Genomic DNA, 19,722 nt, shown 5'->3' on the forward strand with positions numbered 1-19,722 from the left:
TCTACACTTGCCGTTATATTGTCCCAGAAGTTTAAGATCCTCTGACTCAAACGATGTAAACAGCTGTCACTTTACCTAAGTAGGATCAGGGGGCAGAGCTTTGCAGACCAAAGCCTGCTGTTTTGCTGTGTTGTAAATCAATAGTCTCCAATTCAGTGGTCAATAGTCTCCAATTTAGTGATAGATTGCTCTTCAATCAGCTAGTAGGGCCTTGACATCACTGTACTCCATGCTGGTGGAAGCTCATTCTCAATATTACCCTTGGGTCATCCTGCTCCTTCCATCACTCAACGCAGGCAAAGGCGGTACTCCGGAAACGACCATGAGCCCACCATTCACATACAGAAGAAGTCGCCAGTCATCAGCAATTTCAGCTCTTGGTTCATTGGCTTACACAAAGAGATTTGAACGATGGTTTAAGAACAGTCATGACTCCAATGAAAGGTTTAACTGGAAAGTTTTATTAGGATGATAGTAAAAAGTGACGTCGCTGTTCCTCCAGATCCCGGCACGTGGCTGGGGCATGGGTTGGAGAAGACCTTCGACTAGATGGTACATTTTACAGGAAGGGGGTGAAGGTCTAAGTGCCAGGACGGATCCTGAGAAATGGAAATCAATACCTAACATACAAGGGCAATGCAATACCATTCAAGCACAGACAAGGTCACACTCATGAAAATACTAGCCAACCAGGCACAGCTGTCATCCCACAGCACTCCCTGCAGCCTTCACAGAACCCTCAGAAGTCACAGCACCATCCAGTAGAAACAGCTGAAATTGTGCAGCAATTATGGCTGTCAGTGCTTAATTTGTGGGGGCGTTTGCTAGGGCAAAGCCCTGGAACTTATTTCTGAGCCCCGGCACATATTGTCTCAGACTCATTGTGGTTCTGTAGTGGTGTTTTTGCAACTTTCTAACTGCCAGTCACATAATAAACACCTATAGAATCAGAGCAAAATGTAAATGATTGTATTTTAAGACACACTTAAACATGTGTCACATGTCAAGATAGAATGATACAATGTTATTTTATGTGTATGTTGATTGGTATTTGTAAATCATACAGCTGCTGTAGTGACCAAGTACATACGTCAACCACAATAAACCGGTGGGAGTTGCAGCTTAAACCCCATATATGTTGACAGCTGGGGAGCAGCCGTGGGTGGTGGCAACAGTGGGGGGGAGCTGCCCATCCTGACGTGTCATGGGCGTGTTAGAACATATTTGAGTCCCGGCACTACTAATTAAGCACTGCTGGCAGTCACTCCAGAGACCCCGGTGGCTACTGCTCCGTCCACTAGGCAGGGCTGTAACACTGTATAATGTACTGCAGCTTGGCTGAAACCTCACCAACAACAACTCCCCACACCAGACACAGCTGTAATCTCACAGCACTCCCTGCAGCCTTTCTGGAACCCTCAGCACCCACAGCACCAGACACAGCAGTAATTCTGGCAGTCACTCCAGCACCTCGGTGGGTACTGCTCCATCCACCAGGCAGGGCTGTAACACTGTATAATGTAATGGAACTTTGTTGTAACATCACCAAAAATACCTCCCTACACCAGACACAGCTGTGATCCCACAGCACTCGCTGCAGCCTTTCCAGACACCTCGGCAGCCACAGCACCGTCCACCAGACACAGCAGTAATTGTGCAGCAGTCCCTGGAGCTTCCACAGCATATCGGTGGGTTATGCTCCATCCAGCAGATAGGCCTGTAACAATAACACTGCATCACTCACTGCAGCCTTACCGGAAACTTCATCAGAAACCGCTCCCTGCATCAGACACATGCAGCTCTGATCCTGAGACATTCTCTACAACTTTTGCAGACCCCACCCCTCACCTCCCAGCATCAGGGTGATTGACGAAGCTCAAGTCACTGGCACACCACTACTTCAGTCTTGGGTTTTGAGGAAACAATTGCATTATGGTTGTTGTAGTCGTGGTTAACGTCCATAGAAACTATTTGACTGATCACCTCACGGCAACTATTGGTACTGTCAAGATCCAAGACAGCAAAACTGCTGTTCCTGCAACACATTCATCCGCTCCATCCATCAGATGCAGGTGTGATCCTGCAGCACCCCTGCAGCCTTTCCAGAACCTCGGCAGCCACACTTTTAATCACAAGACACAGCTGTAGCACTGGGTCCCGAGTTGGGGAATATATAGCAGAGATGCCCTTCATTGGAAACCTCTAAATAGCAAGTCCTCCATTCAGGCCCTTCCAACTCAGCTCTGCCTTTAAAAAAAGCAACTCTCTGGCAGCCATTTTATCGTCTCCAGAAGTGGGAATGGTGTATGTGTGGTTTGACACCTGTTGTATCACTCCGGTTTATTTATTTTTTTGGCAGGCGAATCTGTGAATGCAGGGTAAATGCCCCCACCCTGTCAGCACGGCGGGAGGCCTTATGACGTACTGTTTGCAATCAATGCATGTAACTCTGGATGTTTAACTTCTTAGTGCACATGAGGACAATTGCATGGAAGGGGCTCTGTAATTGCTTGGAAATGGGCAGAGTTGTGTTTACCCAATCACAGAATAGTTTAACTTCAAAATAAGGTACTAGCTAAATAAAACATTGCGCATCGACCAGCCATTTGACATACTAGTAGCAATGTCTCCTAGCTGACACACTTTCAAAGCTGGAATGAGGGTGAGCGTCCAAGGAATCGCTGGCATGTCTTGAACTTTCGACTGAAGTGCACCGCATGGGATGAGTGGATGAATGGATGAAGGTGTTGGAGAGAGACAGCCGGCATCTTGGCCCTTCTTCGACTAAACGCGAAGACCACTTTAGAGCTCTGAGGCCCCAGCACGGGATCTTTGAACTGGAGCGAGTGCAATGAGCACCGGGGACAAACACATATTCTTTCAATGCCTTTTAGCCCCAGGGCCAGGTGGGCCCCAGCCGTAGACCCTTGCCCTGGAGAACAGATGTATTGAAGGGATATGTTGTGTGCAGTAGGGCCCTGCTTGCAATAATGCTAGTTGTACTTGCACTGGCGCACAGTTTCTCTAGTATTGACTTGTGTTGCCTGTAATTTGTACCTCCACTTTAGAAGCATCTTGCAACAGTGGTTGGGGGATATGAATGGGCGGGCCATAAGATGACGTAGTCCAGCAGCAACTTCAACACTGAAAGGCTCACTTCATCTCACACCGGTTCACAGTTTCCTTCCGTTGACCAAAGCAGAAGCATTCCGGCAGCGACCAGGAGCTATAGCTCCATCTAGTGGACAAATCTGCAACTCACTGCAGCTTTCTCTGAAAAGTGGCCAATTTCAGCTGCACCCAGCAGGCACAGAGAACAAGTCATTCAGCGGGCGCATGGCAGAAATGCCAGCCTCGTTCAGTGTTTAGCGGCGTGGGGTGACTACCTGTGGACACTCACTTCACCTCTTCTGTTACCCATTCCCATTAGCTTGGCAAACATTCTCACCCTGTGTGTTTGTGAATTTAGCACCAGAAAAGGAGAATTTCCACTACCATGGCAAGCGCGGTCAAAAGAAGCAGGCAAGAGGCAGATATGTCTGCTACCGACATCTACAATGCATTCTGGGGTTTGTAGTGATCACATGGTCATGTGACGAGAGGCTGCTTAAAGATCAACCAGACATCTCAATCTGACATTACAGTACCTCTGAAGAGCTGTGCACTGAAAGAGAAGAGCCTGGGAAACACTAAGAGAGAGTGAAGGGCGAGGTGCCTTGTGTTCACTGATGCCAGCTTTGAATGGGGGAAGTTCGGGATTACATATTTTCTCTGACTTCCATGTTATCTCTATCAAGTACCTAAAAACGACATACCCCCACCCCTGAGCATGATGCCTTTCTTCTTGGACACAGTACAGTACTGTCTTGCCATTAGGCTTCTCGAGATCAGAGACCAAGTGAACTGGCAATGGAATACAATATGCAATCCGCCCACGGATCCAAGATGGCTGCCCTGCTTCGTGGTGAGTCCACTGGCGAAGGTCCAGTGTAAGGCGAGTCCTCTTAGGGCGGTCTTCTCTTGGCAAAGTCTTGTGCTGATGGATCTTCTCGCATGGGCGGGACCAGGGTCACAATACGGTCTTTCTAAGCAGCTGCCTCTATCGTCACGGTCTGAGGGGGGCCATGGGGAGTGCCAGGTTGGCCCCGAAATGATAAAAGCTGTTCTCATTGGCAGGGAGGAGGGATACATCAGCATTTTGCTTAGGGCAGCAGGAAGCCCCCGGTCCAGCCCAGGACATGGGTTCTCTGAGTGATGTGCTGGCTGAGGACATCCCCGATTTCTTGCACATGTTCTGTGAACACTGAACGTGGACGAGTGGCAGTGCACTCCACCAAAGGCCAACTTTACAGGTGTAGGTATTAACTAGCAAAGAGGAGATGACAGGGGGAGGAGGAAGGCAGTTTACCTACCCCAGGCTTTTACAGGTAACAGAATGAGGTTCTGTTTTCCAGGAAGGTCACCGCAAATGCTTGCTGTAGAACAGACGCATGAGTGTCTCTTTGGAAGGCAAAGCCCAAGGGCGAGGTCCTCTAAATGTCTTTCGTAGATGCTGCCCTCGAAGACTCTTTGGTAGAAGAATTCAGAATAGGGGAACAGGCTCTAGCGTCTGGCACCTTGGGCAGAACTGCAGAGAGCCGCTGTACCTGGCGAATTTGGTGTATTGGTTACTTGTGGATACATCAGGGGGCAAGACCGTTATTATCCCCCCAAATATGAATTTGGGGTGCTTGGTGACTGGCTTTGAGAGTTCGCTAGAGCAGAAATTGGAGAGACCTAACTATGCCCTGATCCGAGAAGGAGATCAGAGGATTGTGGAAGGCTTCAGGGAGCTGCATGTGTTAGGGCCAGAAGGCAGGCCACTGTCCAATCACTCTTTGTAAGGTGTAGCGTGGGAAAAGCCCGGAGCGCCCCAGCATGTGTATTTCACAGCACAGGCAACCTAAGCTAATTCTCAAAGAAATCCTATATTTGTGCTGAAGAGGGTTTATAGTGAAAAAACCGAATTACAAAATCTCGAGAAAAAAAATCTCGAATCCAAAATCTTGAAAACAAAAATCTCGAATTTTTTTTTTAATACGTTTTGATTTCGAAATGGGGGGGTTCCCCCCCAACCCTCCTTTTTTATTTTTTTTTATTTTACCCTTTTTTTATACTTACCTGAACCCACAAATACATATAAATAAATAAATAAATAATTCGAGATTTTTTTTTTCCAGATTTTGGTTTCGATATTTTGGTGATTCGATATTTTGTTTTCGGTTTTTTGACCGACCACCGCTGAAGAGATTGTCTAGTAGTAGGGACGGACAGAATGAGCTGCCCTTCCGCCCCATCCGCTTTGGCATGCAGGCGTACTCATACACATACTGTGGGGGCCATAAGCACCGGCATAACACGCATTCTTCTGCCCCTTATTCTGCGGGCTTCCCCACACCATGGGCTTTATTGGAGCGGAGAATCAGAGCATGTGCTGAAGAACAGCTGCGATGGAGTCCAGGGCTTGCGAAACGGATGAGTCTGTGTCAATGTGCCAAGGATATAGGTTTGCAATAGACAGGAAACCGTGACGAACTGAAAGCTTTGATTTAATCATAACCACTGGGATGGCTCTTCAGATCTTTTTGGTTAATTCTTTAACCCATGTCTCCCATTAAAATAGGAGAACAGCCCAGCCTGCTGTGTCTGCCTCAAGCCACATCTCCCTGATGGTGTCCACTGAGGTGAAACATGTCTGTGGTTGCATGTACTCTCAAGGTACGCGACCAAGAAGTCCACACTGGACAGCTGTACTTGGCGTGGGAGCAAGCCTGATTTGAATATGCATCCCCCCTCACCGCCCCTTCCCCCCTCCCCCGACTAAAACATAATGGTTAGGGGATTGTCCAGAACAATGCCAGTGGTTATGATGAATTCAAAACCTTCAATCCATCACTGCACAGTGTTGCATAAGAACACGAGTGCATGTTGTTGGATTTATGTGGCATGGAATTGTCTGAGTAAATCTAGGCACGTGTTGGCACTCCGTCTTCCAACACAGAGCCAGTAAATTAGGGGGATCTCTGCTTTGAGGTTCAGGTAATCGGGCAGCTACGTAGGTGGACCTTTTTGGGAAGTTCCTACACATATGGCTTTTATTGGGAAGATTCTTTAGGCTGCACAGAGGGAGATTGCATAGGTCACATGTATGCAGAGCGCTGAAAGGTTTGCGTGTTGTGTTGCAAGCTGTGAGCAGCTGCTCCATGGGGAAGCTGGTCAGGCGCAGAGGCCGCCTTTCCATTGGTTGGTGCCAGTGGGCCATGCAAAGGAAAGACTGCAGAATCCGTGGATGCACACATTTAGGGGTACAGGCCTTTATCAGTGACTCCAACAGAGCAAAGTTTGGGGAGTTCCTGTATAAATCTTTTTTAGTAGTTCTTGCCGCTGCCAGTGGTTCATCGAGAAGAAGGATTGGACAAGTCCCATATTTATATATATATATATAAATAAATATGACGCGGGGTACAGGTCACTGTCGGTGGCTCCTGAGACGTGAATTGGGGATCGCCCCAGGCTTTATTGTTCCTTCGGTTTGGTGGTCGGGAGCTTTGCTTGAATCCTGCAAACAAGAAAGAATATATATTATTTTCAGATTGAAAGCAGCGGTCACCAACAAGAGACGCTGAGCTGCCAGTTGCATTGTTGAATAAGGCATACAAACTTCATCGCAGTCTCTCATCCCCCCCAGTCCCTCTTCTTCGTTTTCATAATAGTCCTTATCTCTCACTCTAGTATTAGGCCTAATCTCTTGTCCTAGTCTCTCGCTTTCGCCTTTAGTCCTAGTCTTTTGGACTAGTCTACATTCTAGTCCTTCATCCTCGTCCCTTATCCTTGTCTCTTTTTCCAGTCTCTAATCCTAATATGTTGTGCTAATCTCCCATCCCAGTCTTTTGTACTAGTCCGGGTTCTTCATCCCTTGCCCTAATCCCTCAATCTAGTCCTAATCTTGTATCCTAATCCCTTGTCCAAGACTGTCATTCCAGGTCTTTTCTCTTCCAGTCCTAGTCGCTTGGTCAAGCCCCAACCCTATTTGTAGTCACAGTCTCTCAGTCACAGTCTCTCAGTCACAGTCTCTCTTTTTCTATTGCTTGTTCTATCTTTCTCTCTCTGCCCTAGTCGGAGATTAGAAGTGATGCAAGAGAAGGTGAAGAAGAAATAAAGGCTGCAAGAAGAGTTTGTAAGGAGGCTGGAAGATAAACGCATGCAAGATAAGGTAATCAATGAGAATTTGAGTCTGTTATGCTTAAACAGCTACCGCCTACGCATTCAGAATAATGGATGACAGTAGATTCCATGTTACAGAAGGGTGCTGTAATGTAAAGAGAAACCGTGTGCCCAAGGGCCTAATTCTTCCTGATTTGGGACATGATATGAACAATCCTTACATCCTATTACAAAGGAAGCACCAAATACCAAGACTGGGATGTCAATAACCAAAGAGTATAGAAAATCAACACATTTCCCATCTATAATGGAGAATCCCTACTACACAACACCTGGAGTGCCATAGCAGCATCGGTGCCTATTGAACTGGTGGTTTTACTGAATTAGAGACTTGCCAACCAAGTGAGGGCTGTTTGAATGCCATTTATTTATTTATTTATTTATTGCACATTTGTTAGGCGCCTATACAACAAAATATTGTTTCCAAGTGCCACAAGACAAAGCGGGGAGGGAACAAGGGAAGTATAATGGCAAAAAAGACAGTAAATATACCATTGTGGTCCTACTAGCCCTTGTGACATTCGGGCATTCAGGTGCTGAGAAAAGAAATGCAGGAGATAGGGGAGGGAGGTGGGAGCAAGGTATGGGCAAGTGCTAGTGAGAGCCCAGGAGGGAAGCGCTGATGGCTGACAGAAGGAGGCCGCTGGCGATGTGCAAGGGCAGAGAAATCTCAAGGGTGGGATGCACAGCTGCAAAGTAGGGGGCTCACAAGGGCAGTGCTGGGGGGTGCTGATGTCGACTGGGCAGGGGCCTGGGAACCTGTGAGATTCATGAAGGTCCAGGCAGACATTCTCAGCAGCAGTAGGGTGATTAGTAGGGAAGGGAAATGGGAAAGCGGGAGAGGAGAGCAGAGTTTTGAGAAGTTTCCAGAAGTTAAGGAGGTCCAACTGAAGTCTGAGAGGGCCAGGGTGGCTGTTCCAAAGAGAGGCACAGCCGAAGAGAGAGACCTGCCCCCCACTCTCTACTTGGAAAAGCGTTTCACAAGCAGAGGGTTGGAGTTAGAGGAGCAGAGGGCGCTAGCAGGGAAGTATTTGGGGAGAGAAAGTTGGCGATAGTGTGGTCCCAGGCCCTAGAAAGCCTTGTGAATGATGCAGAGTGTTTTGAATTTAATCCTCGCGACCACCGGGAGCCAGTGGAGAGATCAGAGCACTGGAGAGATACGGTCCCTGGGTTTGAGGCCAAGGATATGTTTTGCAGCCCTATTCTGGATAAACTGAAGGGGGCGTAGGAAGGAAAGGGGGAGAATGAGGCTGTTGCAGTAGTCCAGCCTAGAGAGGACCACTCTGGAGACATTGAGCTTCTGGGGAAAGGTGAGGAAAGGGAGAATGACTCTAAGGAGGTGAAGCTGGAAGTGGGCCTTCTTGGCAAGGTTCAAGATGTGAGCAGTGAAGGAGAGAGAGAAGTCAAAGACAACCCTGAGGTTTTTGGCCTAACAGGATGCTGAAAGTAGAGGGCCCAGGAAAGGCCGGCAGATGTTAGGAGGGAAACTGGGTGCAGGTGTCCCAATAAGAAGGATCTCTGTCTTACTGGCATTAAGAAAGAGGTCGTTGGCTGCACACCATGCCTAGATAGCTGTCAGACGATCTGGGATGAGAGAGGAGGAAAGGTAGGTAGTAGAGGGAAGTTTGAAGGAAAGCTGTGTGTCATCAGCATAACAGTGGAAATGAGGAGAGAAGGAGGAGATCAGGTGAGCAAGAAGGGTGAGATAGATATTGAAGGTGGTAGGATAGAGCTCTGTGGGATGCCACAGGTGGAGAGTGAAGTGGTGGAGGAGAAAGGGCCCAGCTGCAAATGGAAGTGGTGGTTAGTGCGGAAAGAGGTCAGCCAATCCAATGCCCGGTTAGTGATGACGAGGGTATCACAGAGCCGTTTTATGAGGCTAGAGTGGTTGACCATGACAAAAGCAGAGGAGAGATTGAGGAGAATGAGACCAGCAGGAGAGTTAGAGTCAAGATTTGCGAGCATGCCTCTGGATGCCTGCAATCTAGTTTGATGGTCAAGGAGGCACCCAACGAGTTCAGTATAAAGGATCAGTTGAATGAGGACCAACTTCTCCATGAGTTTACCCAGGAAGGGGGAGGAGGAGATAGGAGCCATCAGCTATTGTATTACAGATGAATGCACTGGCGCTGACCTGTAATGGCTTTGAAACCCAAGTTATGAACAAAAGCATCTGAAGGGTACAATGCAATGATTAATTAATTTCTAAGGAGTTTTAATATCATTGTGGCAAATGCTGAACCATGTATACCAGAAGTTGGGAGTCTCTGAGTGTAGGGAGTAGGACATGCAGTATAGGTCAGGCTGAAATAGAGTGGAGTAAGCTGGCCTGGGAGGCTTGCTTGGAGAAGGCCTGTGTGACGAAATGGCTAGTGCCTCGCAGGAGTACAGGGATGAGTTGGACTTCCAATCTGTGGGGCTCATAAGCAGCCCCCCCATTACTGCTAGAATAACAGTGACCTCAATCATAAAGCTGCAACAGGAACAGCATATATCCTTTGCATCTTAAGGTAGCCTGGACCGAGGGCAGGCTATAATCTTCAGAAGGGTGTGAGACAGCATGGAACAATCCAAAATCAAAATAGTATGGTAAGTGCCAAAATAAAACAAATGTCCAATCAAAGTTCTATAAAAATAGGAGTTTAATTAAACCAAAAAGGCAGGCAAATTATTACAAACATTAACAAACCACCCGTGTAGTGAGATACACAGAGAATGCATCATTTGAGAGGAAATGGGAATCTGGAACAGGAGTCTGCAGGCAAATAGTCTCGTAGAAAGCCATGCGTAGTTCTGGAATATTTCTTTCAGGCATGCAATGGGGTCTTAAATCCCATTGAGACCCACAGAACGATGTCAGGGGACAGAGCCACTGATTAACACCTTTTTATCTTCTTTCGGCATCTCAAAAGCGGTGAGCCGGTCATCTCGCCACTTTTCGGTGCTTCAAGTCTGGTTCAAGGTACCGAACTGACTCAACTGGATCCAATAAAGTCATGCAGTTCGACAAGGTTGGGGCAGGCAGGTGATGTTTGGGTCGGCGGAGTTTGAAGGCCCTCGAAGTGGTCTGAGGTTCAGAGTGTCTTGAAGGAAGCGCCGTTGGGTATTTGCAGCGGCAGTCAGGCTTTCCGCTAGCATGTTGCTTCACATGTTCCATAGAAGTCGCTAAGGAGAGGGTCTGCACTCCTTGTCTTCACCCACTTGATGGGACTTTGGCAATCCTTTACCGCAACCAGGTTCCAATGAAATCTTCTTCAAGTGGGTCCAGATCATTCAAAGATGTTTCCCGAAGATGATTCAATTATGGGGGCGAGGGTCTCTCCCCCTTTTATTGTCACTCTGCCACAGCTGATTGGTCTTCTTGAAGTCCTTTGTAAGGGGGCCAATCCTGGCTGCTATAACAAGGGTTATTACTTGTGATGACATCCTGCAGAGTGCCTTTGCTGCAGGAAGTGAGGGGGTTTCTCAGGAAGAAAGTGTATTTAAGATGTCTGGCCACTTTTCCAGCACTTAGGTCCTCTCCCAGGTAAGCTATATGCTCCACTGTCGTCTGGCCCAAAGATAAAATATGTCCTGATCTCCTGGGTGTCAAAGCTTCCCAGCAGAGAAAAACGGCCCTTCTGGACAAGCCACTAGCATTTGTGGGTGACATTTCCTAAGCAGATGCAAAAGCACAATTGGCTCTGCAGCTGGCAGGCATTTGGATGCATCAATGACATCACAGACTGGCTTTTGGCAATTCTAAGTACATCTTTAATTCATTATAGCTTTGTATTTACATGTATGCAAACTAGAGTCACTAGACAGAGGAGAATATGCATTGAAAGGTATTTTAAACATGGGAGCCAGCACCTGTGAAGGCAGCCCTGTTGAAATTAATGTGAAACCAGCAGGCTATTTTAGGAAGGCAAAGGTTAGCTGTCATGTTATCTCATTGCAGCTGCTGGTGTGTCAGTAGAGTCACAGCGCAGAACTCATGTGTTCACTATACCTTCAGCATTGGAAAGTGAAGCCTGTTTAGCAGAGAACGCACTTTGGAAGAGAAAACAGCCATTGTTTTGCATACAAAAAAATCAAAAAATCTCAGTATAGCACACCCTCACAGATGGCATTCTGTCAGTTCGGCCACGCCATCTGAATAGACTCAAAAGTGGTCAAAAGCATACAAAGAAAGCAGGCAACGATTTTAATACTGGAAAATAATGTGCTTCCCAGATAGTGGATACAAGTCAACAGCTACAACTAGGCTCGTTTTTGCACCCCCCCTTCTAATCTCTCATTAATAGTGACAACTCGTCCATAATGGTGATGGGGCTTTGACCCACCCATTTTGGTGCGAGCCACGACTAAGCACTCCCTCAGCGGCTTCATTTAGAGGAGGGAGTTCCTGTCAAAGGGAAATGCGGTTTCCGTTTGAAGATTCGCACTGCAGTGTACATGCCCAATGGCTTGCAGGTTCAAATCCCAGCAAGGCCAACTCAGCCTTTCATCCTTCCGAGGTCGATAAATAAGTACCAATTTCGATTGGGTAACAATATTTATGTATATAAATATATACTATGTAAAGCGCTTTAGATTAAAGAGTTTAAAAAAAACAAATTATTATTATTAAAAACAAAATATTATTGTTTCCAGACATTTATCATGGAATATGTACAATTCGGGGGCAAGTGTAAAAATGACACGAGTGAATTCTACTTCTATGCCTCTGCTTTCAAGCAAAATATGTCTCTCCGTCAAATAGTCTCGCTGGGTTTCTCCCTGGCGTCACTCGCAGTCTCTTTTCTAAGGTTCCATGGCAAAAGGTTGACAACCTCTCCTTTCACCAGCGATGGAAGAGCATTGCAGGCACTCTTCAGCAGATCGCATCAGAGCTCAGTGGTTTGGGCCTGCAAGTAACACAGCTGTAGGCATGCAGGTTCAGGATTGAGGGAACTTGCCACAGCGTCTACTGGAAGTTCGGGGGAAGGAGTCTATGGGGGGGGGGTTCTATAGGGTAGTAACTATCACTTAAAGGAGAGAGCAGGCCCACCCATTTTTCCTTTCCTCTTCACCAGACTGACAATCGGTTGTACCTATGGGCCTGAGCTCTAACCTCACGTTTAGCCCTTGTTCATTCTAGCCCCGCCCACCACCTGACCTCCATGTCCTGCCCTTGCTGGTTCTCACCCTGTGTCTCCAAGGGAGACTGTTATAGTCAGGGCTTTAAGTGGGCCGGGGCCTGCCGGGGCTGAGCCACAGCAGTCTCCGAAATTTCGTTTTGAGGCGGGGCCCTGCCGGGCCCAGTAATCTCCCCTGACAGCCCCGGCCACTACACGAAAAGGCATTTTTTTCTACAGCCTGAAGCTCTCGCTCGTGTGCGAGAGCTTCAGCCTACAGAAAAAAATGCCTTTCAGCCATAATGGTGACGCCGCACCTGCGAGGCATCCCTTTAATCAAGAGATTCCCGTCGGCCGGCGCCACCATTATGGAGAAACGTGAGGCCGCTGGAAGCAGAGGCCTTGCTTTCTAAATACTGGAGCTCCCGCGGATTCGCGGGAGTTTCAGTATTTAGGAAAAAGGCCTCTGCTTCCAATGGCCTCACCCTTTCAGCCTTAATGGTGGTGCTGCCCCTCCCCAGCTGGCGAGGGGCAGCACCACCATTAAGGCTGAATAGGCAGGCGCCGTCCCTGCCAGGCAAGCCTATACAAAATAAATGCAGAGATCAGCACCCTCCCCCATAGGGGAGAGGGTGCTAATCTCTACAAAAGGCTGCCTGGCAGGGGTGCCAGTAGCCCATTGAGCCGGGGCTCGTCAAGGGGGCGTGGCCTAACGGGCCATCAAGACCCCCGCTGTTAGGCCACGCCCCCTCGATGAGCCCCGGCTCGATTTGTAGTGCCACTTAAGGCACTGGTTATAGTGTAACAGGATATTTACAGTACTGTAGGTTCATGGTACCTCGAGTGGAATGCCCACGAGCGCCAGCCCCTGAAAGGCAGGGAGGGTTCTAGGAGAAGTGGTTAGAGCTGGGGCAGAAGGCATCGGGATGGCTCCTGGGAGCTCTTGACTCATGTATGCTCTTCAATTTATCTTCAATAAAATAATACATAAGTAACTTTGCCTTTTAAATAATTGGTGTAACTTCAACTTCTATGTGCTATTTTTGATAACTTATGATGTTTTAAAAAAAACTGTTTAGAAAACTGTTTTGAAATTTGTGAAAAGTTCACAAGATTAACTGTATCACAATTAAAAATTAAATTGAAAATAAGTAAATACTCATCCCTGTCGTGTGGACTCTTTAATAGACTTTACTCTCCGCTTCCCCCAATCCTGCGAATACAAGGAAGTAACTCCTTTTGCAACATCCAGGTCTCTAACCTCCTACATCTCGCGTTTCTCTACAACCTTCTCCTCTCCAACTTCATTTTACTCCCCCATCAAGATATCACTTTTTCTCCTCTCCCCTCGAGTCTTGCACCTTTCCAGCTCCTCCTTCCACCTCTCTTCTGCCCTTCTGTCGTTCTCCTTTTTCCTCTTGTGTCCCCGCCTCCTCTGGTACTTCTGACCTTTCCTCCTCTTCCCAGCTCTTTCCCACCTCCATCCTTTCCTGGCCCTCCAACTCATCCTGTGCCTCAAAACCCCGCCTGCACCTACAGCCTCTCCTCTGCTCTCTGCTTAGTGCTCCGCTACTCCAAACATATTGGCCTATCTCTCTACCCACAGCTGGAACTATAACTGATGGCTTGTGTATTCTGAAGGATTGTTAGTGAAGTTTGGGAATGGCTCCAGGTGTGATTCTGAAGGAAATCAGATGCAAGCACTGTGGGGCTCCAGGGGGGGAAGGACTGAGGCTACAAGAAGCTGCTCCATGATCTTAGGTTCCTCAATGGTGAGCATGCTCAGTCATGGGCGCAGGATCCAAAGGGACGCTGGGGACATAGCCCCTCCACATTCCTGTGTGGGAGGAATACATTAAGATGTGTGTCCCCACAAACCTGAGCTGTGCCCTACAGGCAGATTGGCAGCAAGGATAAGACTAGCCCAGTGTTTTAAGGTTTAAGTGCATCCCAGAGTCACAGATAAAGTCAGCCTTAGAAAAACAAGCAACCTTTCTGCCTCCCAGGCATTTGCATCTGACTATCTGTGTGAAGGGTAAAGAAGGGGACGCAGGGTGAGGGGCGGGGGATGGGAGAGGCTTTGGACCCTTGCACGGTTCAAAGTGACTTTACACTGCTGAAAACTGCTTTTGCACTGCCGACACAAACCCTGTTTCATGGAACTCTGCAAAGTGTATTTTTGCAGTGCAAAGTCCGTGCATAGTCATTTGTGCAGTGCAAAATGACTTTGCACGGGATCTGCACTGTAAATAAACACTTTGCACAGTTCCGCGAATCAGGGGTTCAGAAGTGCAGTCACTTTGAACCGTGCAAAACATTCCATGAATCGGGCCCTTTGGGTCAGATTGTCATAAAGTGGTGCAAGTGAAAAGGCGTAGAGGATGCACCTTTTTCAACATGTGCCACTTAAAGAAATGCGCAGCACACCTTATTCACTGTATCCTTACATTTCAACGAATCCATTTTCACCTAATGTGAAATCATCGGAAAAAAAATCTTCGCTTTGGTTGGGTAAGTGGGTACAAAGATGGGGGTGGGGTAAGGGGATAGAATAAGATACCTGGAAGTGGGCTGCAAGGTGCGTGGGTCTCCCCCAGCATAATAAAAACATAATTCAAAGATTTCACCCTTAGGTGTAGTAAATTCAGTGAAATCACTGACATCCTTATTCACTACAGTGACCTACACATTTCTTGAGAATGGTACATCAGTGCAGAAATGGTTTAGGCAGCGCCCTTGCATACCAAGTGGGCACTTGCAAAGCATTTCACAGTAATATGCCCTTAAACTGCCCGCCATGGTAAAATGTTAAAAACAAAAGGGGAAAAAGCCTTTCTATCACTATTTCGGGGATAGAAATGCAAGTGTGACAGGAGCATTTTACACTGCTGTGGTCTCACCCAAAGAAATGCATTTGGGGTGTGCATTGAAATGTGCACACACACACACACGTATTTGTGCAAATGTGCAAAGGGGGTGAAAAAGGGCATATGATGCACACTTTCAAATACCCTCTCTGAATACAGGCCATCTTTTTGGGGGAGTGGCAATGAGATGTGCTAGGTTTGGGAATCCGGCTCATTATGTATATGCACTGGCGGTCAATTTTTCAAGTCCTATGTATCAGGTGTAAAACAGGTTTTACACATTTATGCCAGATTTCGCAATTTCTTCCCAAAGCAAGGATTTTTCCTTTTTGTTTTGAGGCTGAGTAGGGGCAATGAATAAACTAGCCGAATCTACCATGCATTCCCTTTTGCAACGCATGGTTTAACGCCAGGATATATTAATATGCAGGCATTAAACCAAAGGCATTAAACCAAAGTATTCCTATGGAATCTGCCAATGTTTTAAGCATGGCAAAAACAGGGTGATTCTGTAGGAATCCACTGTAAAATGCATCCGACAAATTGGTCGAAGTGTATGAAAAGAAGAATTGGAACTATGTTCTCTGTCTGCCTGCCCACAAACCCCATCACCATGCCCCTCCCATGCACAATCCAAACCCCCAAACAAACACACCTGCTATTTAAGGGAATGTTCGGTGCAGTGCACTGAAGTGCAAGCTTCAACTTCTTCCTACACTTTTTTATTTTAAAATGAAACCATTCCAGAACGGTTTCTTTTTCAAATAAAAGTATAGGGACAGTGAAACTTAAAAATAAAAAGTATAGGAGCACCGCTCCCGACTGCTCCCGCCCACTTCACTTCTGCCCACAATCATTAATTGCAAGCGATATTTACACCTTTTGCAACATGTATATGAAAAGGAAGGTGTTAAGTGGATTTTTCCTGTTTCAACACCTTTGTTTTTCTTTTTTTTAAAATATGTTTATTTTTGAACAAGGCAGGAAAACATTACATTCACTTGAGATCAACATTTGGTATGCATTATTACACGAGGGTGTTACTCCCCTCCTCCCCGAGTTCATCCCGCAGTCAAGTCTCTTTCTTCTTGTTCCTGTCTCTGTGGGGCACGCCAGCTCTCTAGGACCCTTCTGGCCATTTGGGGTTTGTATGTCAATGCTGGGAAGTCCCGATCAAATTCGAGGACCGGGTTCCAAATGTTCTGGAAGCGGTGGAGAAGACCTGCTCTGGCCGCGGTCACCTTCTCTGCGATAAGCACATCCCACAGTTTCACCCACCACAAGGGCAGGAGTGGGCCCTCTACCAGTTTCCATTTGCGGGCTATCACTATTCTACCCACCAACAGGCATTGTGACAACAGTTTAGCTTTGGGACCTGTGCGTGAGTAAATCCCCGGAACATGGGCACCCAAGAGAATAGGTTCGGGCTCTAGTGGGAGTGTAATGTGCGTAAGTTCTGCAATGACCGCCAGGCATTCTTTCCAGAAGTTCTGGGCCTTGGGACAAGTCTACCACATGTGGAAAAAGGATCCTACTTGGCCGCATCATCTCCAGCAGGCCGGGTCTACCGAATGATTCATGTGGTGCAGTCTTAAAGGGGGGTAGTACCAGCGTAGTAATATTTTGTGGGCGCATTCTCTATTCGTAAAACAGGTGGATGCTGATTGGGTGCGGATCCAGATGTCCACCCAGGCTCGGTCCTCTATGGGGTGTCGCAGGTCTGCCTCCCATTGTGCCATGGCCCGGGATTTGGAGGTAAGAAAGTCTTTTTGGAGAAGCTTATATAATGTTGAGATCTTACCTCGGAGTGGAAGGACTTTGAGAGTAAGTTCTATGGGTGTGGGAAGACGGGTTTCTGCTTGGTGTGTCTGTGGGTGGGAGCACCAGTGCCACAGTTGGAGGTAGGTGAACCTGTCCGTCTCTTGAAGGTGGAAGCTTTCTTTACATTGTTCGTAAGAGAGTGGGTAACCTCCCTCGAAGAGTTGCCCTATACACTCTAATCCGCCGCAATCCAGTTTTTGAATTTTTTGAGAGCTCTTCCCGGGGTAAAACCAGGGTTCAGAAAGACCGGAGATGAGGGGTTAAGTCCCCTTGGGATCTTCTTCTGCTTCAGCGTTATATCCCATATGGCGACAGTGTGCCTTGTGGTCAGTAATAGCTCCTGCCATGGTCGTCTGGTTGCCGGCGGGAGGTGGGAAAGAAAGCGTAGGGGAAGAGCTAGGCACGATTGTTCCATGTCCACCCATCTAGGGCGATTATTATTTGCCATGCTTGGGTGCACGCTAGTTGGGCTGCTATTTGGTACATCTGGAGGTCCGGGACCCCCAGGCCGCCAAGATTTGCGTTCCCCATCATCGAGTCTCTTGGAATTCTAGATTTTTCCCCCTCCAGATGAATTGCAGCATTTTCCTCTGCAAATTCCGATGTGCAGGGGTCGGGATCATCACCGGGAGGGCGGAACATGCATACAGAAATCTTGGGAGCAGGTTCATTTTGCATGCTGTGATCCTGCCCATCGGGGAGATCTCCTGGGACGCCCAGCGTTTCAGGTCGGTCTCCAGTCTTGGAAGAGCGGGGAGAAGTTCATGCGGTAGACATCCGTCGGTTTAGCCAGAATTCCGGAACCCCAGGTAGTTGATAGCCTTCGTTTTCCATTGGATCAGGCACATTGGAGTAAAGTCTTCTCGCTCTCTCAATGAAATCTTTATTCCCAACGCTGCTGATTTATTGAAGTTAATAGTGAAGCCCGTGACCCTACCATAGTTGCTTAGTTCGGTCAAGACATGTGCCAATTAGCTGTGGGGGTCAATGATAGTCAAGAGGACATCGTCCACGTAGAGGGCCAGTTTATGGTGTGTGGGACCTACCTGGAGCCCCTTAATTAAGTGGTTCAGTCTAATCCATTGGGCGAAGGGCTCCATGATCAAGGCAAATAGGAGTGGGGACAGCGGACATCCCTGCCTGTACCACAGGTCAGCGTGATGGGGGCCGAGAGATTGCCATTGATTCTAAGTAGGGTTCTGGGCGCTTTATAGTTGGCTAGAATCATCTTGCGGAATCCCAGCCCAAATCCAAATGACTCTAGGGTGAGCCTCATAAATGTCCAATCCACCTTGTCAAACGCCTTGGTTGCGTCCGGTGCCATAAGCACCATCCCTCTTTCTCCACGTGTGGCTAGATCTACCAGATTCATAGCTCTGCGAATATTGTCTGCCGTAGATTGGTTCTTCAGAAAGCCGCACTGGTCGGGCTGAATGATATGCGGGAGGATGTGAGCTAGACGAGTCGCCAGAATCTTAGAGTAGATATTGGCGTCAATGTTAAGGAGGGCGATAGGTCTATATGAGGCTGGACATCTTGGGTCGCCTCCAGCTTTAGGGAGCAGAACAGTGATTGACTCTTGCATGGAAGGGGTTATCACGCCAGTCTCTCTAAAGGAGTTCAACAGCTGTGCCAGTGGGGTGAGTAGTTGGTGCTTGAAAACCCTGTAGAACCTGGTCGTATAGCCATCTGGGCCTGGCGCATGAGATTTAAGTGATTTTATAGCTTCATCTACCTCCTCAGAAGAGATTGGTGCATCCAGGAGGTCTCGCGTAGAGTCTGGGATTCGAGGGAGTGCTGCTTTGCGAAGGTATTCCTTTTGTTCGCCCACGTCCCCTGGTGGAGCAGTCATTGTCTGCTTCAGATGTTCAGCTGCCAGGCATGTTTGTCTTGTTCTGCATATTGCATTCGACCATGCGTGTCCCGGAGCCCAATAATCGTGTTGTTTCGTTTCGCTTTGGCTAGTTTGACCACCAGTAGTTTATTTGCTTTATTGTTTTTAGCATAATACAATTGCTTGGCCTTTGCCATTTGGTGTGCTGTATGTTCGGCATAGAGGGCCTCAATCTTTTTTCCGTGCCGTGCGGATGGCTCGTTGAGTTGTCGGGGACCATCCTTTTTCTTTATGAGTTTGCTCCGCTTTCCGAAGGTCGTCTTCGAGGGCTAAGCGGGTTTGACGTCTGGCTTTGTGGAAGGCAACTCCCCACACTATTAATTCCCCCCTCACGACTGCTTTGATGGCGTCCCAGGTGTTGGCGGGTGATGTGTCCGTTATGGGGTTTTCCAGAAAGAAATTCTTGATCGTGGTGGCAATCGAGTCCCTAAGCGGCATTTTATTGAGAATTGGATCATAGAGTGTCCATCTACGTCGGGCCGGGTGGGGAGGGTCCTGGGTTCGGATTTCCAAGGACACTGAGCCATGGTCCGACAGAATCCGTGGGCCTATGGAGACCTCGTTGGTGAATGAGAGAATTCGAGGGGAGACCAAAAGGAGATCAATCGGGACGAGACGGGAGTGTAGACGTCCAAAATCAGCTGGTAGTAAGTGCGTTTCCTGCAGCATGGCTACCGCGGCCCCTTCGTTTTGAAGTTTTTGCAATATTGATTTGTGTTTGGCTGGGGAGTTTAGACCTCGAACATTCAGTGAGATGGAATTCAGGATGGAGTGGTCT

The 19,722-nt window shown here is 47.7% G+C and overlaps 1 protein-coding gene across 1 annotated transcript in view; it reads right to left on the reverse strand.

Annotated features, from left to right (window-relative positions):
• Window positions 1-440: 440 nt before the first annotated feature.
• Window positions 441-19,722, reverse strand: part of RTN2 (reticulon 2) — a 330,108-nt gene continuing 310,826 nt past the window's right edge. The window contains exon 10 of the mRNA XM_069644694.1: window positions 441-6,598. Within this exon, the coding sequence (XP_069500795.1) occupies window positions 6,556-6,598 (43 nt within the window). The 3' untranslated portion in view covers window positions 441-6,555. The remainder of the gene's footprint in view (window positions 6,599-19,722) is intronic.

Source organism: Ambystoma mexicanum, chromosome 2p (assembly GCF_040938575.1).
Source record: "Ambystoma mexicanum isolate Mex_15411 chromosome 2p, UKY_AmexF1_1, whole genome shotgun sequence".
NCBI lineage: Eukaryota > Metazoa > Chordata > Amphibia > Caudata > Ambystomatidae > Ambystoma > Ambystoma mexicanum.